The sequence below is a fragment of the Mustela erminea genome, chromosome 1 (genome assembly GCF_009829155.1).
Source record: "Mustela erminea isolate mMusErm1 chromosome 1, mMusErm1.Pri, whole genome shotgun sequence".
NCBI lineage: Eukaryota > Metazoa > Chordata > Mammalia > Carnivora > Mustelidae > Mustela > Mustela erminea.
This window is the reverse complement of record NC_045614.1, coordinates 100,341,962-100,363,932: the sequence shown is the minus strand read 5'-3', so window position 1 is coordinate 100,363,932 and position 21,971 is coordinate 100,341,962. Positions and strand designations below refer to the sequence as shown.

The following is a 21,971-nucleotide window of genomic DNA, read 5'->3' as shown; positions in this document are numbered from 1 at the left end:
TAGTAATATGTTGTTTAACCTCCATGTGTTTGTGGTCTTTCTAAAGTTTTTCATGTGGTTGACTTCAAATTTCATATCTTTCATGGTCAGAAAATAGGCATGGTGTGATCGCAAATCTTTTTCTGCTTTTTGAGGCCTGATTTGTGAACTAGTGTATGATCTGTTCTGGAGGATGTCCCATGTACACTCAAAAAGAATGGGTATTCGGGGGCATCTGGGTGGCTCAGTGGGTTAAAACCTCTGCCTTCGGCTCAGGTCATGATCCCCAGGGTCCTGGGATCGAGCCCCGCATCGGGCTCTCTGCTCTGCAGGGAGCCTGCTTCCTCCCCTCTCTCTCTGCCTGCCTCTCTGCCTACTTGTGATTTCTCTCTCTCTGTCAAATAAATAAAATCTTAAAAAAAAAAAAAGAATGGGTATTCGGCTGCTTTGGGATGAAATGTTCTGAATATATCTGTTAAGTCCATCTGGTCCAGCGTGTCATTGAAAGCCATTGTTTCCTTATTGATTTTCTGCTTAGATGATCTGTCCGTTGCTGCAAGTAGGGTGTTAAAATCCCCCATTATTATATTATTATCAATGAGTTCCTTTATGTTTGTTATTAATTATTTTATGTTTTTGGATGCTCCCAAGTTGGGGGCATAAATATTTACCATTGTTGTATCTTCTTGTTGGATAGTCCCTTTTATTATGATATAGTATCCCTCATCTCTCTCTCTCTCTCTTTTTTTAAAATTTTATTTATTTATTTGTCAGAGAGGGAGAGCACAAGCAGAGGGAACAGCAGGCAGAGGGAGAGGCAGGCTCCCTGCTGTGCAAGGAGCCCTTTGTGGGATTTGATCCCAGGACCCGGGGATCATGACCTTAGCTGAAAGCAGATGCTTAACCTACTGAGCCACCATGGCTTCCCATCCTTCATCTCTTGTTACAGTCTTTGGTTTAAAGTCTAGTTTGGGGGTGCCTGGGTGGCTCACTTGGTTAAACATCTGACTTCAGCTCAGGTCATGATCTCAGGATCCTGGGATTAAGCCCCAAGTGGGGCTCTGCGCTCAGCAGGGATCTACTTCTTCCTCTCTCTGCCCCTCTCGCTACTTGTGTGCTCATGTTCTCTCTCAAATAAAATCTTTTAAAAAAGTAAAACAAAAGAAATGCTATCTAGTTTGTCCAATGTAGGTGTATTACTACTCTGGATTTCTTTTGACATCATTTGCATGATGTTTCTTCTTCCCCTCTCTTTCTTTCCTCTTCTTTTTTTTTTTTTTTTTTTTTAAAGATTTATTTATTTACCTTAGAGAGCATGCAGAAGTCAGGGGAGGGGCAGAGGGAGAGAATCCTTAAGCAGACTTCCTGCTGAGTGCAGACCTAGACACAGGGCTTGAACCTGTGACCCATAAGATCATGACCTGAGTTTAAACCAAAAGTGGGATGCTCAACCATCTGAGCCACCCAGGCACCCCTCCATCCCCTCACTTTCTATCTGCAGGTGTCTTTAGGTCTAAATTGAGTTTCATTTTTTTTTAGTCCATTCTGATACCCTACATTTTTTGATTGGAGCATTTACTACATTTACATTTAGAGTAATTATTGATAGATATGTGCTTAGTGCCATTTTATTACTTTTTTGTCATTGTTTCTGAAGATTTTCTCTGTTCCTTGCTAGTCTTTGTCACTTTTGGTCTTTCCTTCTTGCTCAGAGTCCCCATTAATATTTCTTGCAGGGCTGGCTTAGTGTTCATGAACTCCTTTAGTTTTTATTTGTCTGGGAAACTCTTTGTCTTTCCTTCTATTCTGAATGTCTGAATGATACCCTTGCTGGATAGAGTATTGTTGGTTGCAGATTTTTCCCATTCAGCACATTGAATATATCATGCCACTCCCTTTTGGCCTGGCAAGTTTCTGTGGGAGATCTGTAGCTAGTCTTATGGGTCTTCCCTTGTAAGTTAGGGACTTGTTTTTGTCTTGCTGATTTTAGAATCTTTTTCTTCATCACTAGATTTTGTAGATTTAACTACAATATGTTTTGGTGCTGGCCTGCTTTTGTTGATTTTGGTGAAAGTTCTCTCTTCCTACTGGATGTCTGTTTCCTTCCCCAAATTAGGGGAGTTTTCAGCTTTTATTTCCTTAAATAAATCTTCTGCCTCCTTTTCTCTCTCTTCTTCTGGTATTGCTATGATGCAAATGTCATTACATTTAATGGAGTCACTGAGCTCCCTAAGTCTACTCTTGTGATCCATCATTCTTCTTTCTCTCTTTTGTCCAGCTTCATTATTTTTCATAACTCTATCTTCCATATCAGAAATTCCGTATCAAAATTTATCTAAGAAAGATAAATTTCTTATTTGTTCCTCTGCCTCTTCCATCTTTGTGGTCATTACATCCAGTTGGTTTCAAATCTCAGATATTGCATTTTTCATTTCTGCCTGATTGTTTTTTCACTCTTTTACCTCTGTGTGAGGGCCTCCCTGAAGTCTTCCATGCTTTTCTCAAGTCTAGCAAGTATCCTTATGGCATATTACTTATATAAGTTTCTTTTTTTAATCTGTTTCAATTACATCTCTGGCCATGATCTTTTCTTGCTCTTTCTTTTGGGATGAATTCCTCTATCTTGGCATTTTATCTAGGTGTCTTCTACTGTGTGTTAGGAAAGCTTGTGATGTTTCCTGCTCCTGAGAGTAATCCTTTATGAAGAAGAGGTCATAATAATGTTTAGTCCAGGACCTGGTGCTTCAGGGAGCATCTCTGATGTGTGCCACATGCACTCAGGTGCTGTGTTTGGTTGCTCTGTCCCTCAGGTCAGTTGTCTGCAGAGGTTCTCCTTACCTGCCATGGACAGTGCTTGAAACTTGGCCAGAGTGTGGTGAGTTTTAGTTAGGGACTGCTTGTTAAATGAAACTTGATGCCACTTCCACTAGAACGAAGGCTTGCAGAACCCTAAGTTGGTAGACATATACGTGCAGGGGTTTATGCTGATCTTCTGGGAAGATCTGCTGGACCTGATCCTTTAACACACTTGTCCAAGAAAAGCAGTACCAGTAGAGCACAGGAAAGGACTTGGTGTAAGCAGGTTAGGCAGCCAGTGTTGGTGCTGTGCTGCTTATGGAATTGGTTTACGCTGAGAGCTGGGGGAGGGAAATGGTGCTAGCCAGCCCCTTTGTTCTGAGAGAAGGGAGTCAGTGCTTGCTGCTCTCAGGGAGGCCCTCTCAGAAGAGTGAATACTTTCCCCTTATGTGTCCTATGCATTTTTCAGATTGCTGTTTTTACTCTCTGGGTTGCTTGCCTGCCTTGCGCTGCTGGAACAGCACAGTGCACTTTGGGCTCTGTTCTAGCCAAGCCTGCTGACTTAAAACTCCAAACTTTGGAGACTTGGTGTGGTAGAGACCTGTGCTGGTCTTCTGGGGGAGGGTCTCGGTGCACTGGGACTAATGCAGGTTTGACCCAGAAGGGCTGTTGTGCCAGAGGACAGAGGTGTGGGATTAGGAGCAAGCTGGTTAAACAGCCAGTGTCCTGGTTAGCAGCCCTCAGCAGGTGTCCAGCAGGTGTCGCTGCACCTTTGCTTAAGGTTGGGTGAGGAAAATGGTGCCTGCTGGCTCTTTTGTCTGTAGAGAGGCAATACCACCTCTCAGATGCACTCCAGAAAGTAGAAACAGCCTTTCCCTGGGCCCCTTAGGTGTTCTTTAGATCATGCTGTGTGCCCTGGGATTGCTTGCCTGCCTTCTCCCCGGCAGTAAGGCAGCACCCTCAGATCTCTATCTCAGCCAAGCCCAGGGACCTTTAAAACTCCAGTCTTTGAGCCCCACTGGTTGCAAAAACTCATAAAAATCAGCCCCTCTTGTTTTCCCAGTCAATGGCTTTGGGGAACTGGTCTCCTTGTAGGTATCCCTGTGCACTCCAGTTTCCCACACCTTCCTCTGCAACCAGTGCTCCCTTCCCTCTGTAGTACCTGCCACCCTCTTCTCCCCCAAACCATGCCTCTCCACTTCCTCCCTTCCTTCTCTCCCTCTAGTTGTGCAGTTTGTTCTATCGGTCCTCAGATAAATTTCTTGGGTGTTCAGAATGATTTGATAATTATATAGCTGTGTTCAAGGGATGAGGCAAGCCTAGGGTCCTCCTGCTATGCCACCGTCTTAGCTCCCTGCCCTAATGCCCTAATTAAACCTATAGTGGGTATTTTTCTTTCTGTTTAAGAACTGTTTGGATATTCTGCTTATGTGGTTCCATCCTTCAAATACTCTATTGATATTTGAAGTTCTCTGATGATCATTATCTAGGGTATCTTCCCAGTGCAAACCATGCTGCAGTAAAAATCTTATACATATGTCTTTGTGCACATTGTGAGCATTTTGTAGATTATAGTTGTAGAATTACTGAGTCAAAGCATATATACAGTTGCAATTTTGACAGATATGGCCAAATTATGTTTATGGATCATCGAGTTTAAAATAATAGAAAAAAGTGGGGGGGAACCTACAGCAGAGGAAAAGATGAGAACTGTTTGTTTTTGTATTCTTGGGATCTTTTCCTAAGCCTGACAAAACTCAGTTGCCAGAAAGGAAAAGATGATAAAATTTGTCCTCTGAATTTTTTTTCATTTTTCTGAACAGCAAAATTATAAATGCATTTAAAACACATCAACAAAATGGGGAAAATGTTTTCATAATATATTATATGACAAAGGCTTAATTTTCTTTACATATAAATAGCTCTTGCAAAGTAATAAGAAAAATATGATCACCCAACAGAACACATACTTCATGAAACTGCTCATCTTCACCAGAGTAATTTTGGAAAAAGTCACTCTGGTTCCCCTATGAATAAACAGTGGGGGTGAGGATGGGTGGGAAAGGAGGCTAAGATAGGAAGTGGGGAGATTGGTGATTGCCATTGTAAGCAGTTAATCTCTTTTTAGTCTCTGCTCATTTACCTTATTGTTCCCTTGAGAGCACTTACTGCTATTTATAATTACTTGTTTGTTATCAGCTCTTTGAGAACAGGGACCATGTCTCCTAATCACCACTGTATGTCCAGATTCTAACACCATGCCTCACACATAGGTCTTTATTCATTAAGTGAATTGTGCCATATACTTCTATAGCCATTAAAGAGAATGTGATAGATCTCTGTCCCTGTACATATCAGTCTTACAGGGAGGAAAAAGGCACTGTTAGAAACTATGGGTACAGTATGATTCATCTCTTTTTAAATATGTATATTATATGCATGAGTACTTTTCCAGAAAGATACCAAAGTTAATAGTGATTGCCTTTAGGAGGAGAGCAGAGGTAGGGTAGTGAGGAAGACTGTTCACTGAGAATCACTTGGTATCATTGGTATCTCATCATGTTTGAATTTTTTTTTACTCTGTGCATGTATTATTATTTCATTAATAAAGGTAAAAAAATGTTAATGCCCCAGATATCAACTAGAGAAAAAAGGTATGACTTCTGCATCAAATATTAAAAATATATTCAGTATTTACATAGAATTACTATGTAGTAGTACGTAGAACTACTCCAGCATATAATTCTTAAGCAAAACCAGTAAATTCCAGATCTTTTCTTTTTTAAAAGCAGATCTTTTTCAGGTTTGTGCTTTTTAAATTCAAGCAGCAATTCTTTGATCTGTTTTTTCTTGCAGTGTTTTCCCTTCAGTCATTGAACAAGTCCCTGCAAAACCAATTACAAGAGTCACTGAAGAGCCAGGAATTACTACAGAGTAAAAATGAGGAACTTTTAAAAGTGATTGAAAATCAGAAAGATGAAAACAAAAAATTTGCTGGTATATTTAAAGAGAAAGATCAGACTTTACTTGAAAATAAACAACAATTTGACATTGAGACAACAAGAATAAAAATTGGTATGTATTTGAATTGTAGTTTTGGTCACAGTTTTTAAAAAGAATGAGGAAACTGAAACTTTTTTGTGGTTTCAGAATTGGAGGAAGCCTTAGTCAATGTGAAAAGCTCTCGGTTTAAGTTAGAAGCTGCTGAAAAGGAAAATCAAATTTTGGGAATAACATTACGTCAGCGCAATGCTGAGGTGGCTCGCCTGAGAGAATTAACCAGGTAACGTTGACTTTTTTTGGCTAACATACCTCTTGTCAGATTATTTATAGAATAATCATTTTAGAAATGATTTTAGCCTGCTCTCTTTCCCCCTTTGCTCTTATTTTGTTAGTAATTTCTGATGATGTTTTCTTCGGCTCCAGTTAGATATGAAAATGCCAAACCTGGCTCAGTGCCTTTCTAAACCATGTGATTCCAGAAAAAGGGCTCTTGTAAGGAGCTTCAGCTTTTTGTAGGTAAGCTGAAGACTAATTTAGCAAATGGTGGGGAGCCCTCTGGCTCTGAAGCCAGAGAGAACTGAATGGAATCCCAAGCTCTACCATGTACTGGCTGTGACTGTAAGCAAGTCATTGACCCTCTGTAAACCTCAGCTGTGAAGTGGGGCATGATTAGGGTTGATGGGAACAAGAAGAAATCACTCACGTGATGCTCTGAACACAGACACCCTCAGGCCAGGTGATCTCAGGAAAGTCATTTAGCCTTTTTTGGGCCCCCAGTCATTTCAACACGAAAGTGAGGGAGTTGGCAGCAACCCCTAAGAGCCCTTGCTTCCTTAACATGTCTTTTCTTTTCTTTCTTTCTTTCTTTTTTTTTTTAAGATTTTATTTATTTATTTGACAGAGAAAGATTACAAGTAGGCAGAGAGGCAGGCAGAGAGAGATAGGGAAGCAGGCTCCCCGCTGAGCAGAGAGCCCGATACAGGGCTCAATCCCAGGACCCTGAGATCATGACCGGAGCTGAAGGCAGAAGCTTAACTCACTGAGCCACCCAGGCGCCCATAACACGTCTTTTCTTAAATCAATAAAATCACCCCAATTTTTATAAGATGTGTACTTTAAAAGTTCAGTTTTCTCTTGAGACATTTGTTAAGAATTGGATTTCCAACTACTTATTTAAATACTAGAGGAGAAGTCAGTGATTTTAGGCCTGAATATCATCAGATCTGACCATGCATCTGAATGATCCTGGAGGTTCATAGTTCCAAATACTAAACAATTTTGAATATAAAATGATCTCCTTTATATTTCAAATGAGAAGATCTGTTTTGAATTACGAAGTTCTAGGAAAATAGATGAAACAGTGATATGTATGTATATATATAATTTATTAATTTAGTTTTATAAGCATATTTGAAATGATTATATATAAGCTATGTTAATATAGAAATAATGCTTTTTTCCACATTCATATTTCACTCAAACTCTTATTGAACAATGGGGACAAGCAAAAGACACTATATATCCATGTAGTGTTATAATTAATTGGGCTTTGGTCAGAGTTTCTAAAATGTTGACTTATACCACTCTTGTTCAAAGTAAAGTGAGAGAATGTCCCTCCTAATGAAAGCCTTTATAAAGTCACCAAAGGAAAGCATCTCCTCTTTTTGAAACTCTGTTTCAAAATGAAATGAAATGAAAACTCTGTTATTATCAAGTATTTATGGTAAAATAAATTTTATGGTAAAAGAAGCCAGTCACAAAAGACCACATTTTATGATTCCATTTAGTAGGAAATGTTCAGAAGAGGCAAACCCCTGGAAACAAAAAATAGATTAGGGGTTGCCAGTGGCTAGGAGAAGAGGGGAAGAAGTGGGGAATGAGTGCTAGTGGGTATAGGGTTTCCTTTTAGGTGGTGAAAATGTTCTGAAATTGGATAGAGGTAACAATTACATAACTCTATGAATATACTAAAAGTAACTCAGTCATACACCTTAAAAGGGTGACTTTTATAGGATATAAACTTTTTCTTGAAAATGCATTTGGTATATTGTCTATTTGGAAAAGAAAACTAGAACAGCAAGTCAGCATGGTCAGATTCCATGAGTGGTTGCGTAGGTGTCCCTGGGGGCTTCTCCTTATATAAGGGGCATGGTGTTCAGCTTCTAGCAGAAAATGCAACAGATGATCTAGTTGCCTGAGAATTTACTTTTAGTCTCACAGTCTTTACTTCATACTACTAAATCTAGCTCCTTTGTGAGCATGAAATCAGAAGCTGATGTAATCTTTTATTTATTATGTACTTTGATTTTTTTCCCCAATGCCTTCTCCCTCCCATATCTATTATTTTATTGATCCTCATCTATGATGAAAAGATTGTAATATCTGCATTTTCATGGATGAGAAAACTGGGACCATGTAAGTTCAATGTTGATAGAAAGTTAGTAGCAGAGCTGGGACTGAAACTCACATCTCTTAATCCCTAGTCAGATTTGCTCTCACTCTTGCACGTGACATGTCCTTAGCTAAAATAGTTTATTCCTGGTAACAACTCCATGCCTAATTTAGTCTAAGTGAAACTTAATGCATTTTTTTTTAACCTGAGAGATGGAGGAATAAAAAGGTGGATTAATTTGCTTATTCATTTATTCAACAAACATGTATTGTATATTATACTCCAGATACATACGTGTGAAATACAAAAATATTAAATCACTTTAGTTGCTGAATATCCATGTCATCAAGTTAAAAGCTTATTCTAGCACTTTGAGATGGATATAGGAAGATACATCCTTTTTAAAGAATAAACTTGACTGAATACTATTTAACATGTGTGGTGCATTTGTGAAGAAAATTAATAATAAAAATGTAAGGGCAGTTTTCATAGTAGTAGTATAATTATTGTAGAAATTAGCATAAATGGAAGCCCAAGGAAATGAGGGAACTCGCCTGACTTTCATAGCTCATTGGTTCCCAAGCTGGTACCTGAGCCAAGATTTTATATTCCCTCTTCAGCCTTGCTCTCCGTTTTATTTTTTAATTTTAAAGATTTTTATTTATTTATTTGATAGAGATCACAAGTAGGCAGAGAGGCAGGCAGAGAGAGAATGGGGGGGAAGCAGGCTCCCTGCTGAGCAAAGAGCCCGATGTGGGGCTCGATCCGAGGACCCTGAGATCATGACCTGAGCCAAAGGCAGACGCTTAACCCACTGAGCCACCCAGACCCCCCTTGCTTTCTGTTTTAGAAAACATAGCTTCTCTCTGACAGAAGAGGAAGTGTTTTTTAGAGATTCTTCTATCTCTGTAAGAGATACCTTTGTACCTGCTCATTCTTTCAAAATAACAATCTGCCTTTTCTAGTGGTTTTTTTTAGGAATGAAAAGGATTCACTTGCAACTAGAGCCTTTTCTTAACATTCACCCTAACATAGAAGCATAGGAAATGAAAAAGGTCGTTACTTCTTGTATATTATCTGCTTTTAGAAGAGACTGTGTCTAAAATATTAGGTGGAAATGTTTTGGTCTCCTTAAGACTCTGGAGATTTTCCTGTCATGTGTTTTCCATTGTTGTAAAGGACCTTTGCTTTTCACGCTGGGCATAAATCCTGCACCAGGACTACTAACTCACCCATTAGATTAACTGGCCTCTTGAAATGATTATAGAAACACAGAATGTCTTACAGGGCTTAGTACTACCCTTACATTTTCTGAAGATTTAAGTAACAACTTCAAAATCTAAGTATACCCACAGTTGGCAATTTTTGCTTTTGTCAAAACAAAACAGAGAGTTCGTATTTGAGCTAAATTCACCCATGTTGGTGATTTATAGTATGTTTGGTGTTACCCTGTGCAATTTAGTTAATTAGGAGCATCTCCAATACTATAGCTGCGCCACTGTGACCATGTTAACTTTACTTCTGACAGAGGGTAATGCAGCAGTATCTGACAATAGAGCTAAATCTTCATGTTCAACTAGCCCATCCTTCTTCCCCATAGTCATATGCCTCGGTAAGATAGGTGTTTGTTTTTTGTATGTGTTTTAGATAGTCTCTTAAAGGTTTCACAGAATTTCTGAGTGCCTTTCTCAGGTTGTTGAGGAGGGATAAAGGGACTAGTAGGTACATATATGAATTCTAAATAAATATCCTAAACCAGTTCTTAAAAAATATCCTCAACCATCTCTCCCTTCTTCAACCTTCAGTAATTTTGAAATACATCCTTATCACTTTTTCAAAATTTTACTACATGTTCTAAAACCATTAAAATGTGAAGGAAAATTAATATATTTTCATTAAACAAGTGGTAAATATTCTTATAGCTTCTAAGAACACTCTTACCAGTGCTGATACTTATTTAAATTAGTATATTTTTATAAATAGCTGAGAAGAAACCTTGAATGTCTTATTATAAAGATGTGTCAGTTTTCTAAGCATTAAAAATCAGCGTGTTTAGGTATATCCCACATAATAGAAACAAATAAATCTACTTTTTAGCTATTCAGGTGTTTATATCTCTTCCTTTAAAATTTTGACGTACTGTCATTTCTTTACTTACGGAGATTTTTCTTTTAGTTTCAGAGACAATGGTCAGTGACGTTTTTGTTTAAATCAGAAGCTTAGTAATTACTGTTAATTTCCAGAGTCAAACTTACTTTTTTTAAAGATTTTATTTATTTATTTGACAGACAGAGATCACAAGTAGGCAGAGAGGCAGGCAGAGGGGAGGCGGCGGGGGGGGGGGGGGGGCAGGCTCCCTGATGAGCAGAGAGCCTGATTCAGGGCTCGATCCCAGTACCCTGGGATCATGATCTGAGCTGAAGACAGAGGCTCTAACCCACGGAGTCTCCCAGGCGCCCCGAGATGAAACTTATTAATGTCATGTCCATTTCTTCCCTTTTTTGTCACTGATTTTGTTCACAGCAAAGATAAAATTTTTATTTAATTCTGGAAAGAAACCTCAATATAAGTATTTTTCTAAAAACAAATAAAATGAAAAGTCCAGTATATAGACAGATCGAATTAATTAGTGGGTGATTATTCACTACAGCATTTTTAAAAGGTTCGTTCATATAACATAGTTTTTGTCTTTAATAATAGTTCATTAGCTTCTTGAGAGAGGTATGAGAAAAAGTGGTTAGGAGCCATTGCCATTTGAAGAGCAGTCAGAACTCAAATTATGTTTAAGATGATAGGGTAAGCCAGGTTAAGCCAGGTTGGAAAAAAATTTGTTTTTCCTTTTGTAGGAAAAAAAAAACAAAACCCACTCATTCTCTATACAGAGATATAACCACTGCTGTTTAATATAGAGATTTCCTTTTAGTATTTTGTTTGGATATGTGTGACTATTTTACAAAAATAGTATTCTATCCATATTATTTATTGTCTGCTCTTTTAAGTTTAATCTTATATAATGAACATTTCTCCATCAGTGAATATTCCTTACAACACAACTATAAATGGCTATGGTGTGATTACAGCATAATTCAATCATTCTACTGTATTTGAAGATAAAGATACTCAATCCATCTCTTTTCTATTATAAATTCTGTCTTTGGAAGTATATCTTTTGGTGTAGCCTCCTGCTGTATATATGTAGGATAAATTCCTAGAAGTGCAAATTAGTGGTCCAAAAATGTGGGATGTAGAAATATTTAAGACTTTGGATATATTGCCAGTTTGTTCCCTGGAAGGGTTATACCAGTATACACTCCCACTAGTAGTACCTGCCTCTTCAAACTTCTTTGATAGTGGGTATTAATCTCATTTTATCATGTTAATTTGATAATCAAAAAAAAAAATCACATTTTAAAAATTTGAACTTCTCCAGTTAGAATTTGAACTTTTAAAACATGCTTACTGGCTAGTTGTAATCTTTTAAAACTACCTGTTGATGTCTTCTGTATCCTTTCAAAATTTGATGTATTTCTTATTGATATATAAGAACTTATATATGATTCAATTCAAAAAGACCAAAAGCTTGGTATAAAATGGCTTTAATAGGACTACTAATAAAAGCTGCTTTCAAATGAACACCCAGAGATCCTGAAGCAGTGCTAATAAGCACTTTACCCTCATAGTTTATTATTTGATCTTATCTGATTTTCATTGTAATTCTGAAGTAGATATTTTCATTTTGCATTTAAGGAACTTGAGATTCAGAAAGGTTGAATGACTTGCCCAAGATCACAGCTAGCGATAGGATTAGATTCCATTCCTGTCTGACTTCAGACTCTAAGTGGTTTTTCTTATATCACACTTCTCCTGGTACCTAGCTGTTGCTCATGCCTAATTATATCCTATAACTATCTCTAACGACCCTTTTTCCCCCAGGATTGTTCCAGTGCCCTTTGCATATATATTTTGAATGGAGAAAAATAACTTCATTACTAACAGAATCCATACCATTTTGCAATGTTGCTCAAGAATAAAGCATTTCATACCCTAAGAGAAAAAGTTCCTAAGCCTGTATTTTTAAATATCATTATATTCGATTTAATATAGACCAAGATCTTTTAATCATTTGTTATTGTAATTTACTAATTCCAGATGCATTCTGGGATTTTGTGCTTTTCGTTGCTTTTTTCCTTGTTACAAACCAGGTGCTTGCTTCAGATCCTTTCTTTTAAAGATGACGTATAAATAAACAAACAGGTAAAAAAAGAATAATTAGTGTACTAAATTCTTCTTAACAGAACTTTACAGAGCAGTATGGCAAGGCTTCTTTCAGATCTTAGTATGGACAGTGCTCGCTCCAAGTCCGGGAACAATCTTACAAAATCACTTCTGAACATTTATGAAAAACAACCTCAACATGACCCAATCCCTGCTCATAGTTCCATAATGAGCTACCTAAATAAGTTAGAAACAGATCACACTTTTACACATTCGGAGCCACTTTCTGCCGTCAATGATGAGGAGAACATGGAGCCAGATAGACCTTATGAAAGCGTTCTGCCCTCCAAAGGCCCTCAGCATAGTCACCCAAGGAACGCGGAGGAAGAAGCAGCCCCTGGGATCGTGTCTCCCCTTTCAGAAGAGGATACTGTTGAGGAGAGTGAAATCACAACTCTAATAGACCATGAGTGTACTCTGGATAATACAATTTATATTCCATTTGCTAGAAGCACTTCTAAAAAGAAATCACCGCTATCTACGAGATTATCCCCCCAGCCACAGATCACTGTGGCTTCGCCACAGCTGGTCAGCAACAGCGGACTTGCCTCTGAAAAAGAAAACAAATTGCGTGCACCTAGAGTCTGTTCCTCTTCCAGAAAGGAAGCCGAAGATGCACCTGAGAAACTAAGCGGGAGAGCTGATATGGAAGACAAGCAGCTCCTCAAGAAAATAAAGGAAGCCATCTGCAAGATCCCGACTGCCCCCGAGGAGCCGCCAGGGCTGGCTGTGTGTCCCCGCCCCGCCACCGGTCAGAGCAGCAGCGTTCAAGTGAGGGGGAGTGCTGTCTCCGACGGTAGCTTTTTAAATTCGGACTTGACGTCCGACTGGAGCATGTCTTCTTTTTCAACATTCACTTCTCGCGATGAACAAGATTTCCAGAACGGCCTGGCAGCCCTGGATGCTAATATTGCCAGACTCCAGAAGTCCTTAAGGATGGGTCTCCTGGAGAAATGAACTCAGAAGAAAAAGGGATGGAGTGCTTCTTTTTAAGAATAGACCTTGGCTACATTGAATGTATATTTTAAATTCTGTAGAGAAATGATGTTTTATATTAATTATGTATGATAATTGTATGAGTAATAAATTTATTATTGGAATATATTGACATTCTGGAGTTTATATAAACAAGTCATCTTAAGAATTGTTAAGAGAGGAGAGTTGTAGATAACTGGGTAAGTATTCTAAGTAATATTTTATTTTAGTACTTTGCTCTTAGAGGTTTTTTCTTACCCTGCTGGACTAAGGATCCAGGTCAGAAGGACTCTCTGGTTGTCCTAACAGATGGTAGGAAGGGAGTCTCTGGGTATAATTTATTGTATTCAAACTAGGCTTTCTTTTCTCTTTCAGGATTCCTGTTTGTTTGGGGGTTTTGGGGGGGGTTTTTTGAAGGTTTTTTTTTTTTTTTTTTAAGGTTTTATTTATTTATTTGAGAGAGAGAGATCACAAGTAGCAGAGAGGCAGGCAGAGAGAGAGAGAGAGGAGGAAGCAGGCTCCCTGCTGAGCAGACAGCCCGATACGGGACTTGATCCCAGGACCCTGAGATCATGACCTGAGCCAAAGGCAGCAGCTTAACCCACTGAGCCACCCAGGCGCCCTCCTGTTTGTTTTTTAATGGCATTGTGTTTTTATACGGGATGCTCTGTGCTGCAGGCTAGTGTTGTTGGTGAGACATAAAAACATTTCTTTTAAGAGAAAAATGCCAGTATCTCCATTTCTTAAAAAACGTTGATTGGTCCAAGAGAATATAGATAACATCCTAAGTTAGCATATGGTTTCTTAAAACGTTGTAATTTTTATTTATTTTTATCCTTCATGGATGTTTAACGCCTATAAAAAGTAAAGTCCAACTGATAAGGAAATGCTAATAGATAAGTCTTAATTTGGGAAATTTGGTTTGTTTTAAATAAATGAGAAATATTTGGTTTTTGTCCTTATTATATTTGAACATAAAGGAGTTTGTACATCTTGCGCTGGTTATAATTCTGCCTTTCCAAACTAATTCCTTTTCAGCCCTTGAGCTGAGAATGTTCTCTGTTTTATGAATAATATGAACTAAGCTAGTCTCTGCTTCTCTCTACTAGCAACTCCTTAACTACTCAGTACCACCTCTGTCTGTGCAAGCAGCACACCGGAGCTGTTAGAAGCCCAAGCGCTGTGCTATCACTAATACTTCCTGGTCTCCAGCGCATGTCTTCCCGCACACTGTTTGGGCAGGCCTCAGCATTAAAGAGTTCTGCCGGCACCAGGACCACCTCCTCCTCCTGGTTTTTAAGTGTTGGTGCTACAACTTCTGAAGGACCCATATATAATCTCTTTGACATGTCGAGATTTTATAGGTAGGGATTTATTATGTCTAAAAATATTAAATGAACTTTTAGTTTTTGTCATAGAATTGTCCATTAATATTTTAACGTTTCTTCCAGTATTCATAAATTAATTCATTGGTGTATTCGGAGGTAACAGTCCACAATTCTTTAACAGCATAAGTTACAAAGTACAGCTCGGAAATTTAAAACACAACAAGGAAGAAAACATCGTTCTCCTAAATATTCAGTTGTTACTCATATGCAGAAGTAAATTCTTAAAATTATTATATGATAATACAAGGAGAGTATTGTATTTTGCCCTTAACATAGGACGAGCATGCCTTTGTGCAAAGGAAAGTATTGAATGTTTATGGATTCACTTAATTAGGGGTTAACAATGTGATTGAAAAACAAATGAGGGTGCCCCTGCGTGGCTCAGTCAGATAAGCAGCTGCCTTTAGCTCAAGTCCTGATCCCAGGGGAGTCCCTGGGAGTTGGAGTTGGAGTCCCTACTCAGTGGGGAGTCTGCTTCTCCCTCTGTCCCTCCCCACCATTTGTGCTTTCTCTTTCTTGCTCTCTCACTCTCTCTCTGTCTGAAATAAATAAAATCTTTTGGGCACCTGGGTGGTTTAGTCAGTTAAGTGTCTGCCTTCAGCTCAGCCTTCATGATCTCAGGGTCCTGGAATGCAGCCCTACTGCAGGCTTCTTGTTCAGTTAGGATCCTGCTTCTCCCTCTCCTTCTGCCCCTCCTCCCCATTCGTGCTCTCTCTCTTTCACTCAAAGTCTTTTAAAAAAAAAAAAAGAAGAAAGAAAAGAAATGAGACTGGAAAAGTCCCCAGGATGCCTTACCAGGAGCTTACTATTTATTTAATATAAGACACACACATGGCATAGAAACATGAAATAATTTGATTAAATCTCAAGGTGAATATGATTCTAGCAAAAAGGATGGGATAGACAATGAGCTTTACAAAAGTTTAGACTAGAAGGAAGCCTACAAATGGTACAGAAAGACCTAGAAGAGAAGAAACTTCATTCTGATGTTTTAAGAACATGTAGGATTTGAATATCCTGCGAATATCCTCACAATATTTACCTGGTAAAGAAAGTATCACCAAAACGTGGGGCTTAAGTAGTATATTAAGAGAATGGTGGGGCGCCTGGGTGGCTCAGTGCATTGGGCCTCTGCCTTCAGCTCGGGTTATGATCTCAGGGTCCTGGGATCGAACCCCGCATTGGGCTCTCTGCTGGGCAGAGAGCCTGCTTCCTCCCCTCTCTCTCTCTCTCTCTGCTTCCCTCTCTGCCTACTTGTGATCTCTCTCTGTGAAGTGAATAAATAAAATCTTAAAAAAAAAAAAGAACGGTAAGTACACCAACCTGACTAACAGAGGGATCAAGGTTACTACAGTTGACTCTTGAACAACACAGGGGTTAGGGACACCCAACACCCCCTCTACGATCAAAAATCCATGTATAACTTGACTCCTGAGAAACGTAACTACTAATAGCCTGCTGTAATCTAGAATCCTTACTGAATATAAGGACCTATCTAGCAAGAGGCTTCCATTAAGGTTAAACAATAACCTTGTTGTTTAACCCTTAAACTGTCCCTGCTCCCCTTCCCCCAGGGGACTTACTTAAAAACAAGTCCTGGAAACCAACCCTAGGTAACAAAGCTCAAATACAAGGGTGGGTCAGGCCAGGTGGAGACATCCGATCAGTGGGGGGATGCATACTGTCTCCCTAGTTACCAAGGAGTATGGGCCCCTCTCTTTGGACACCTTTTGGGTGCCAATTCTGACCAAGGTGATAGGCTGGTTCAAATGTCTACTAGGGTAAATTGTAATTCAGTTGGTCACCTAGCATCACTGGGCAGCTTTCTCTGTGTGTTACAATTTCATTGGCTACCTGTGCGTGGCCAGACCCAACCGCATGGCCTTTGCCCTTAAAAGCTAGTCTGGAAAACAGAAAGGTCGCCCTCTCTGTAAGAGGCGTGGCCCTGGCCGGTCAGTTTGATTCTTGATGCTTGGCGTGAAATAAAGCTTTGCTTGACCTTCGCTTTATATCAGTCTCACTCCTTTAATCACGGACCCATTTTGGGGTGCATAACACTGATAACATAAAGTTGATTAACATTTTTATGTTACATGCATTAATATACTGTATTCTTAGACTAAGCTAGAAAAAATGCAAAGAAAATCACATGGACTAGAAAATATATTCACAAAGCGATATTATATTTACCAGAAAATCATGTATAAGTTGATCTGCACAGTTTAAACCTGTATTCAAGGGTCAGCTGTATATGATAATGGCAACAGTAGATGATGAGCACAATTAGAAGAGTTAGGGTCAGACTAGAATGTCCTGAGCTCCAGGCTGAGGAATAACCATTAACCATGAAGTCTTAAGTGTTTGGGTATATTTGGTGGTAGTGGTTTGTTTTTAATTGAGGACCACCAGATAAAACTGGGTGTTCTCAAAGTTGCATAGAGTGATTGTACCTAAAGAGTAGACGTGGGGGAGGCTGGAAACCTCCTGGAAAGCTGTGGCAGTAGACCAGACAAATTGACAAGCCTTTGGCAATAAAGGTGAAAAAGGAGAAACAAACAGAAAATTTTTCAATAGGCTTGGTGACTTAACAGAAAATGAAAGAGAGAAATCAAAGATGACTCCAAGTTCTTCAATTTGATCAGTTTAAGTCACACTGAGCAACATCTCAAATGAAAAAGTTCGTGGTCAAGTTCCAAGTCTTGATAACAGTACTGATAATGGAAGAGTGGGATAAAAAGGAGAGAAAGTATGCCTGTTCTCAGTAGTCCTCTTTAGATCCTCACGTAAGAAGTTAGTGTAGCTGCCTCTTCATAGTCTCAGAAGGGTCAGTCTGGCTCCAAATCCCAGCCCCTTCACAAAGCCATTTCAGATGTTCCAGAGTGTGAAAAACAGAGTAGTGGAGTATCCCCCAGCCTCTTGACAGAGTGAAATTAGTGTCTCCTTGATAAATATTGGGTGTAAGATGGGAAAGAATTGTCCTCAAGCATTTTGTAACTGTTCTGTCCTCTCTTGGATTGGTGTAGGTAATGTACAAACATCACAATGGATTTGGTATTTGTGATGAAAATACCGAAGATGAAAGAATCTGGTTCTGTGACCAAGTTTAGAGATCCTAAGGGATAAAGAAACTCAAGAAGTACTTCGTACACATTCTTCCTTTATTGTCTCTTGGAGTTGAGTAAATCTTGCAAAAATCTTTTCTTTTCATTAATGACATTTATGTCAAGTGCCTTAAAATTCATAAAAGCTGCCTCAACGCCTTGGAAAGGAGGGCAGAATTGCAACGCCCAGTTAGATAGAAAGGGCATGTGGCCAAGACACAATTTACCAAGTATTTACTCCTCACATTGTGGGGCGACCTCTTCAGCTAAGATTCCTTCATTCAATGAATAAATGAAATGAAAGCTCTAATATTTGCCAGGTACTGTTCTGGGCTCTGAGAATACAACAGTAAATACGATCTTCTCTGCCCTCAAGGAGCTTACATTATAGTGGGACACAAGAAAAGGAACATGAGTGTTTAATACTGTGAAGGAAAAAAATGGGAAGAAGCCAAAGATGACGGAATTGACTTAAGTGTCCATTATTTAATTAAGAAGCCCCTTCTCAAAAATTATGTTTAGCAATCTAGAATTTAAGCATGTCACCAGATAAAGCTGGATTTGATTTGTGAGCTAACACTCTCTTAATCTTGTTTTAGATCTGTTAACTCTCAGTTACCTTCTGCTCAGAATTGCTTAAATTTGCCTTATATCTTGATGTTGTAGTATACCACTTATAGAGAACTGGGCACTTTTTTTTTTTTTTTTTTTAAAGCAGCTGGCCTGAACAGGACCTCCCTGAGAATTATCAGAGATGGTAAGAAGTTAGGGACTTCTTTTGCTTTTTTTTTTTTTTTTTTAATTTATTTACTTATTTGACAGAGATCACAAGTAGGCAGAGAGGCAGGCAGAGAGAGAGGGAAGCAGGCTCCCCGCTGAGCAGAGAACCCAATGTGGGGATTGATCCCAGGACCCTGGGATCATGACAGGAGCAGAAGGCAGAGGCTATAACCCACTGAGCCACCCAGGTGCCCTGATGTTAGGTATTTATAAAGGGCTTAAGTTGAGTTTTTGAAGGGACTTTAATAAAAGTCATCTATCTCATTGTACCCAAAGAAGGAATCCATTCTACAGTGATACCTGCAACTGGTAGGATCTCAAGTGCACCGTATGTATTCCTTTTGCCTGGACCACCCTTTCATTCCTCCGGACCTATTCTTACTCATTTTTCATACCCATGGTACTACTACTGTACTTTGTATATGTCTCTGTCGATGCATTTATCTGTTTCCATGTCAACCTCTCCCACCCTGTATGCTACTTGCTTTTTAATTTTTTTTAAGATTTTTATTTATTTGTCAGAGAGACCACACAAGCAGGGAGAGGGTCAGGCAGAGGGAGAAACAGGCTCCCTGCTGAGCAAGGAGCCCGACTCCGCACTTGATCCCAGAACCCCGAGACCATGACCTGAGCCGATGGCAGACACTCAACTGACTGAGCCACCCAGACATTTGTTCATACTTGACACCTCTTATGGCATTTGGTGCCTATCATATAGTAGACAGTTCATAACAAGTGTTGGACTTTGCTAAGTCCCTGGCAAATGGTCATCTCGCCTTCACTTGATTTTCCATTGGTGTTGGTAAGTTCACGCAACAGTCTGTAGCTTTATTAGACATACCTAAGCTCCTGGCATTAGCTTCCCTGTATTTTTTTATTCTTTATTCCCATTGTTAACTTCTGAAGCAAAATCCACTTGTTTAGCAAATATCCACACACTACTGATATTGTGAAGAAGCCACAGGTTTTTTTAATATTTGTGGGGGGGAGATATAGGGTGAAGCATTTATTTAATTCTGTCACCGTTGCAGGGATAATTTATCCTACCAACCTACCTTACCAGTTTGTGGGAGGGATAAATGGAGGCAAAGCACTTTGAAAGCCAGGGCACTACATAATCGGTGACGTACAACACTGAAGGAGCTCTCACCGTCCTGCTTTCCTCGCTTGATGTCCTCCAGTTTGTCAGTGTCTTAAAACTTAAACCCAGCCATGAGCAGAGGAACTCCAGATGTGATGTTATCAAGCAGAATTGTTATCAAGTTATCAAGCCCCTAGTGAAAGGGACACCTGGGTGGCTCAGTTAGTTAAACATCTGCATTCAGCTCAGGTCATGATCCCAGGGTCCTGGGACTGAGTCCCGCATCTGGCTCCCGGGTCAGCTGATCAGCTGATAGTCTGCTTCTCCCTCTGCCTATTACTGTCCCTGCTTGTGCGCGCTCTCTCTCTCTGACAAAAAAAAAAAAAGATTACAGTTAGATTACCACTTCCTATGATTTTATTAACGTTTTGGCCATTATATTCCATTACAGATCATATTAGGGCTATAGTCCTTTCTAGATGGTATTCGCATTGTCATTCTTGGTGTTGAGTGGCATCATGTTAGGACAGCTCAGGGCAGCCCAGGTCCTTCCAGTCTGGTTAGAAATGAACCGTTCCTCAAAGCTCAGGTTCTGACCAAGCAAGTGGTCTCAGCTGCCCCAGAGGCAAAGATCACACTTAATCACAAACTCACCTGTGAAGCCAGGTCTGCAAGAGGCTGCAAAGAAAGGTGAAAAGAGGCAGGCGGAACCAAGAGACTTAGGTTTAGGTTCTGCTACTGATTTTCTGTGTGAACCTTATTTTACAGTTATAAAATGTGAGGATTTGACTGAAAGTTCTTTGGTCACCTTATGATTTGACAACCCATTTAATAATTGCAGTCCAGCATTCTGACTAGGCATCTTTCAATTTCGACTACTGCTCAGGGTATTTAGAACTTTATATGAAGTAGACAGGTCATTTTTCCCTGCCAACAGAATGGTCTTGCCAATTCTAGAGAAGATTTATAGAAGGGAGGTCATTATTTGCCATCTATTGATTTAAAAAAGTTGCAATATTACTGGTATCTCTATTAATTCTTTCTCAGGACTAACTTTTGAACATCACCATTTCTATTAATATTCTCTACTCAGAAGTTTGAAGTACTGCTGGTATAAAAAAGATTGTGGATAATTTTTGCTTTATTTTTTACAGGACTTTTACAGGTAAAAGGGACCTTATGATTGATTCTCTAGTCCAATCTCATTTTTAGAATATGGAAACTAAAACCAAAAAATATTAAAAACACTTGCTCAAAACCACACAGCTAATTCTCTGAATAGATATGCTGATTTTTCAGCCTACTTTCTTTACTCTTTTGTCTCCCTGATAGCAGCTAACTCTTATGACCACTTGGGCCCTACGGGTCCCAAATCTGCCACCAGAATCTAGCTGTGTGCCTTTCTTTCTCTACTAGTATAGTCTAATAAGGAATTTTCCTCTGGAATTTATAATGAGAATTAAATAAGATAAGTAAAAACTGCCTTGTGAATTGTGAACACTAAATAGAAGATAATATCACTATATATATAATTGATCCACATACATGTGTATGTACTGTACTAGATACTCAAGGTTTTACCTTTGCTTTATGTAAGGCACACAATGTTTGGTTTTTATTTAATTTTATTTATTTATTTGTCAGATAGAGAGAGGAGTGAGAGCGAGCACAGGCAGTCAGAGTGGCAGGCAGAGGCAGAGGGGGAAGCAAGCTCCCTGCCGAGCAAGGAGCCAGATGTGGGACTCAATCCCAGGACGCTGGGATCATGACCTGAGCCGAAGACAGTCGCTTAGCCAACTGAGCCACCCAGGTGTCCCAAGGCACACAATGTTTTTTAAAATCTGTTTAGCATGTGGCATAATACTAGTAAAACAATCCTCCCACCTGTCACTTGGCCAATTCCATCAAAAATCACGATTTAAACCTGTGTTTAGGGACACCTGGGTGGCTCAGTCGGTTAATCGTCTGCCTTCAGCTCAGGACATGATCTCAAGTCCCGCTCAGCAGGGACCCTGCTTCTCCCTCTCCCTCTGCCCTCTCCCACCCCCTCATGCTCACTTGCTCTCTCACTCACACTTTCTCTCATTCAAATAAATAAAATCTTTAGGAAAAAAAAAAAATCTTGTGTTTAAAGTAGATGGAGAAAATTCCATGAGTTTTTCTCCTATCGACACTGGCATTCACAGTGAGTTCTGACATTT

At 39.3% G+C, this 21,971-nt stretch overlaps 1 protein-coding gene across 5 annotated transcripts in view; it reads left to right on the top strand.

Annotated features, from left to right (window-relative positions):
• Positions 1-17,983, top strand: part of CCDC14 (coiled-coil domain containing 14) — a 48,409-nt gene extending 30,426 nt beyond the window's left edge. For 3 of the 5 annotated variants that reach the window (XM_032335345.1, XM_032335362.1, XM_032335354.1), the window contains 3 exons: positions 5,632-5,850; positions 5,926-6,058; positions 12,466-13,525. In XM_032335345.1, coding sequence (XP_032191236.1) covers positions 5,632-5,850; positions 5,926-6,058; positions 12,466-13,402 — 1,289 coding nt within the window. In that variant the 3' untranslated portion in view covers positions 13,403-13,525. Of the gene's footprint in view, positions 1-5,631; positions 5,851-5,925; positions 6,059-12,372; positions 13,526-17,831 lie in introns of those variants that run through there. The other 2 variants (XM_032335380.1, XM_032335372.1) reach the window with 2 other exon arrangements.
• The last annotated feature ends 3,988 nt before the right edge of the window (positions 17,984-21,971 follow it).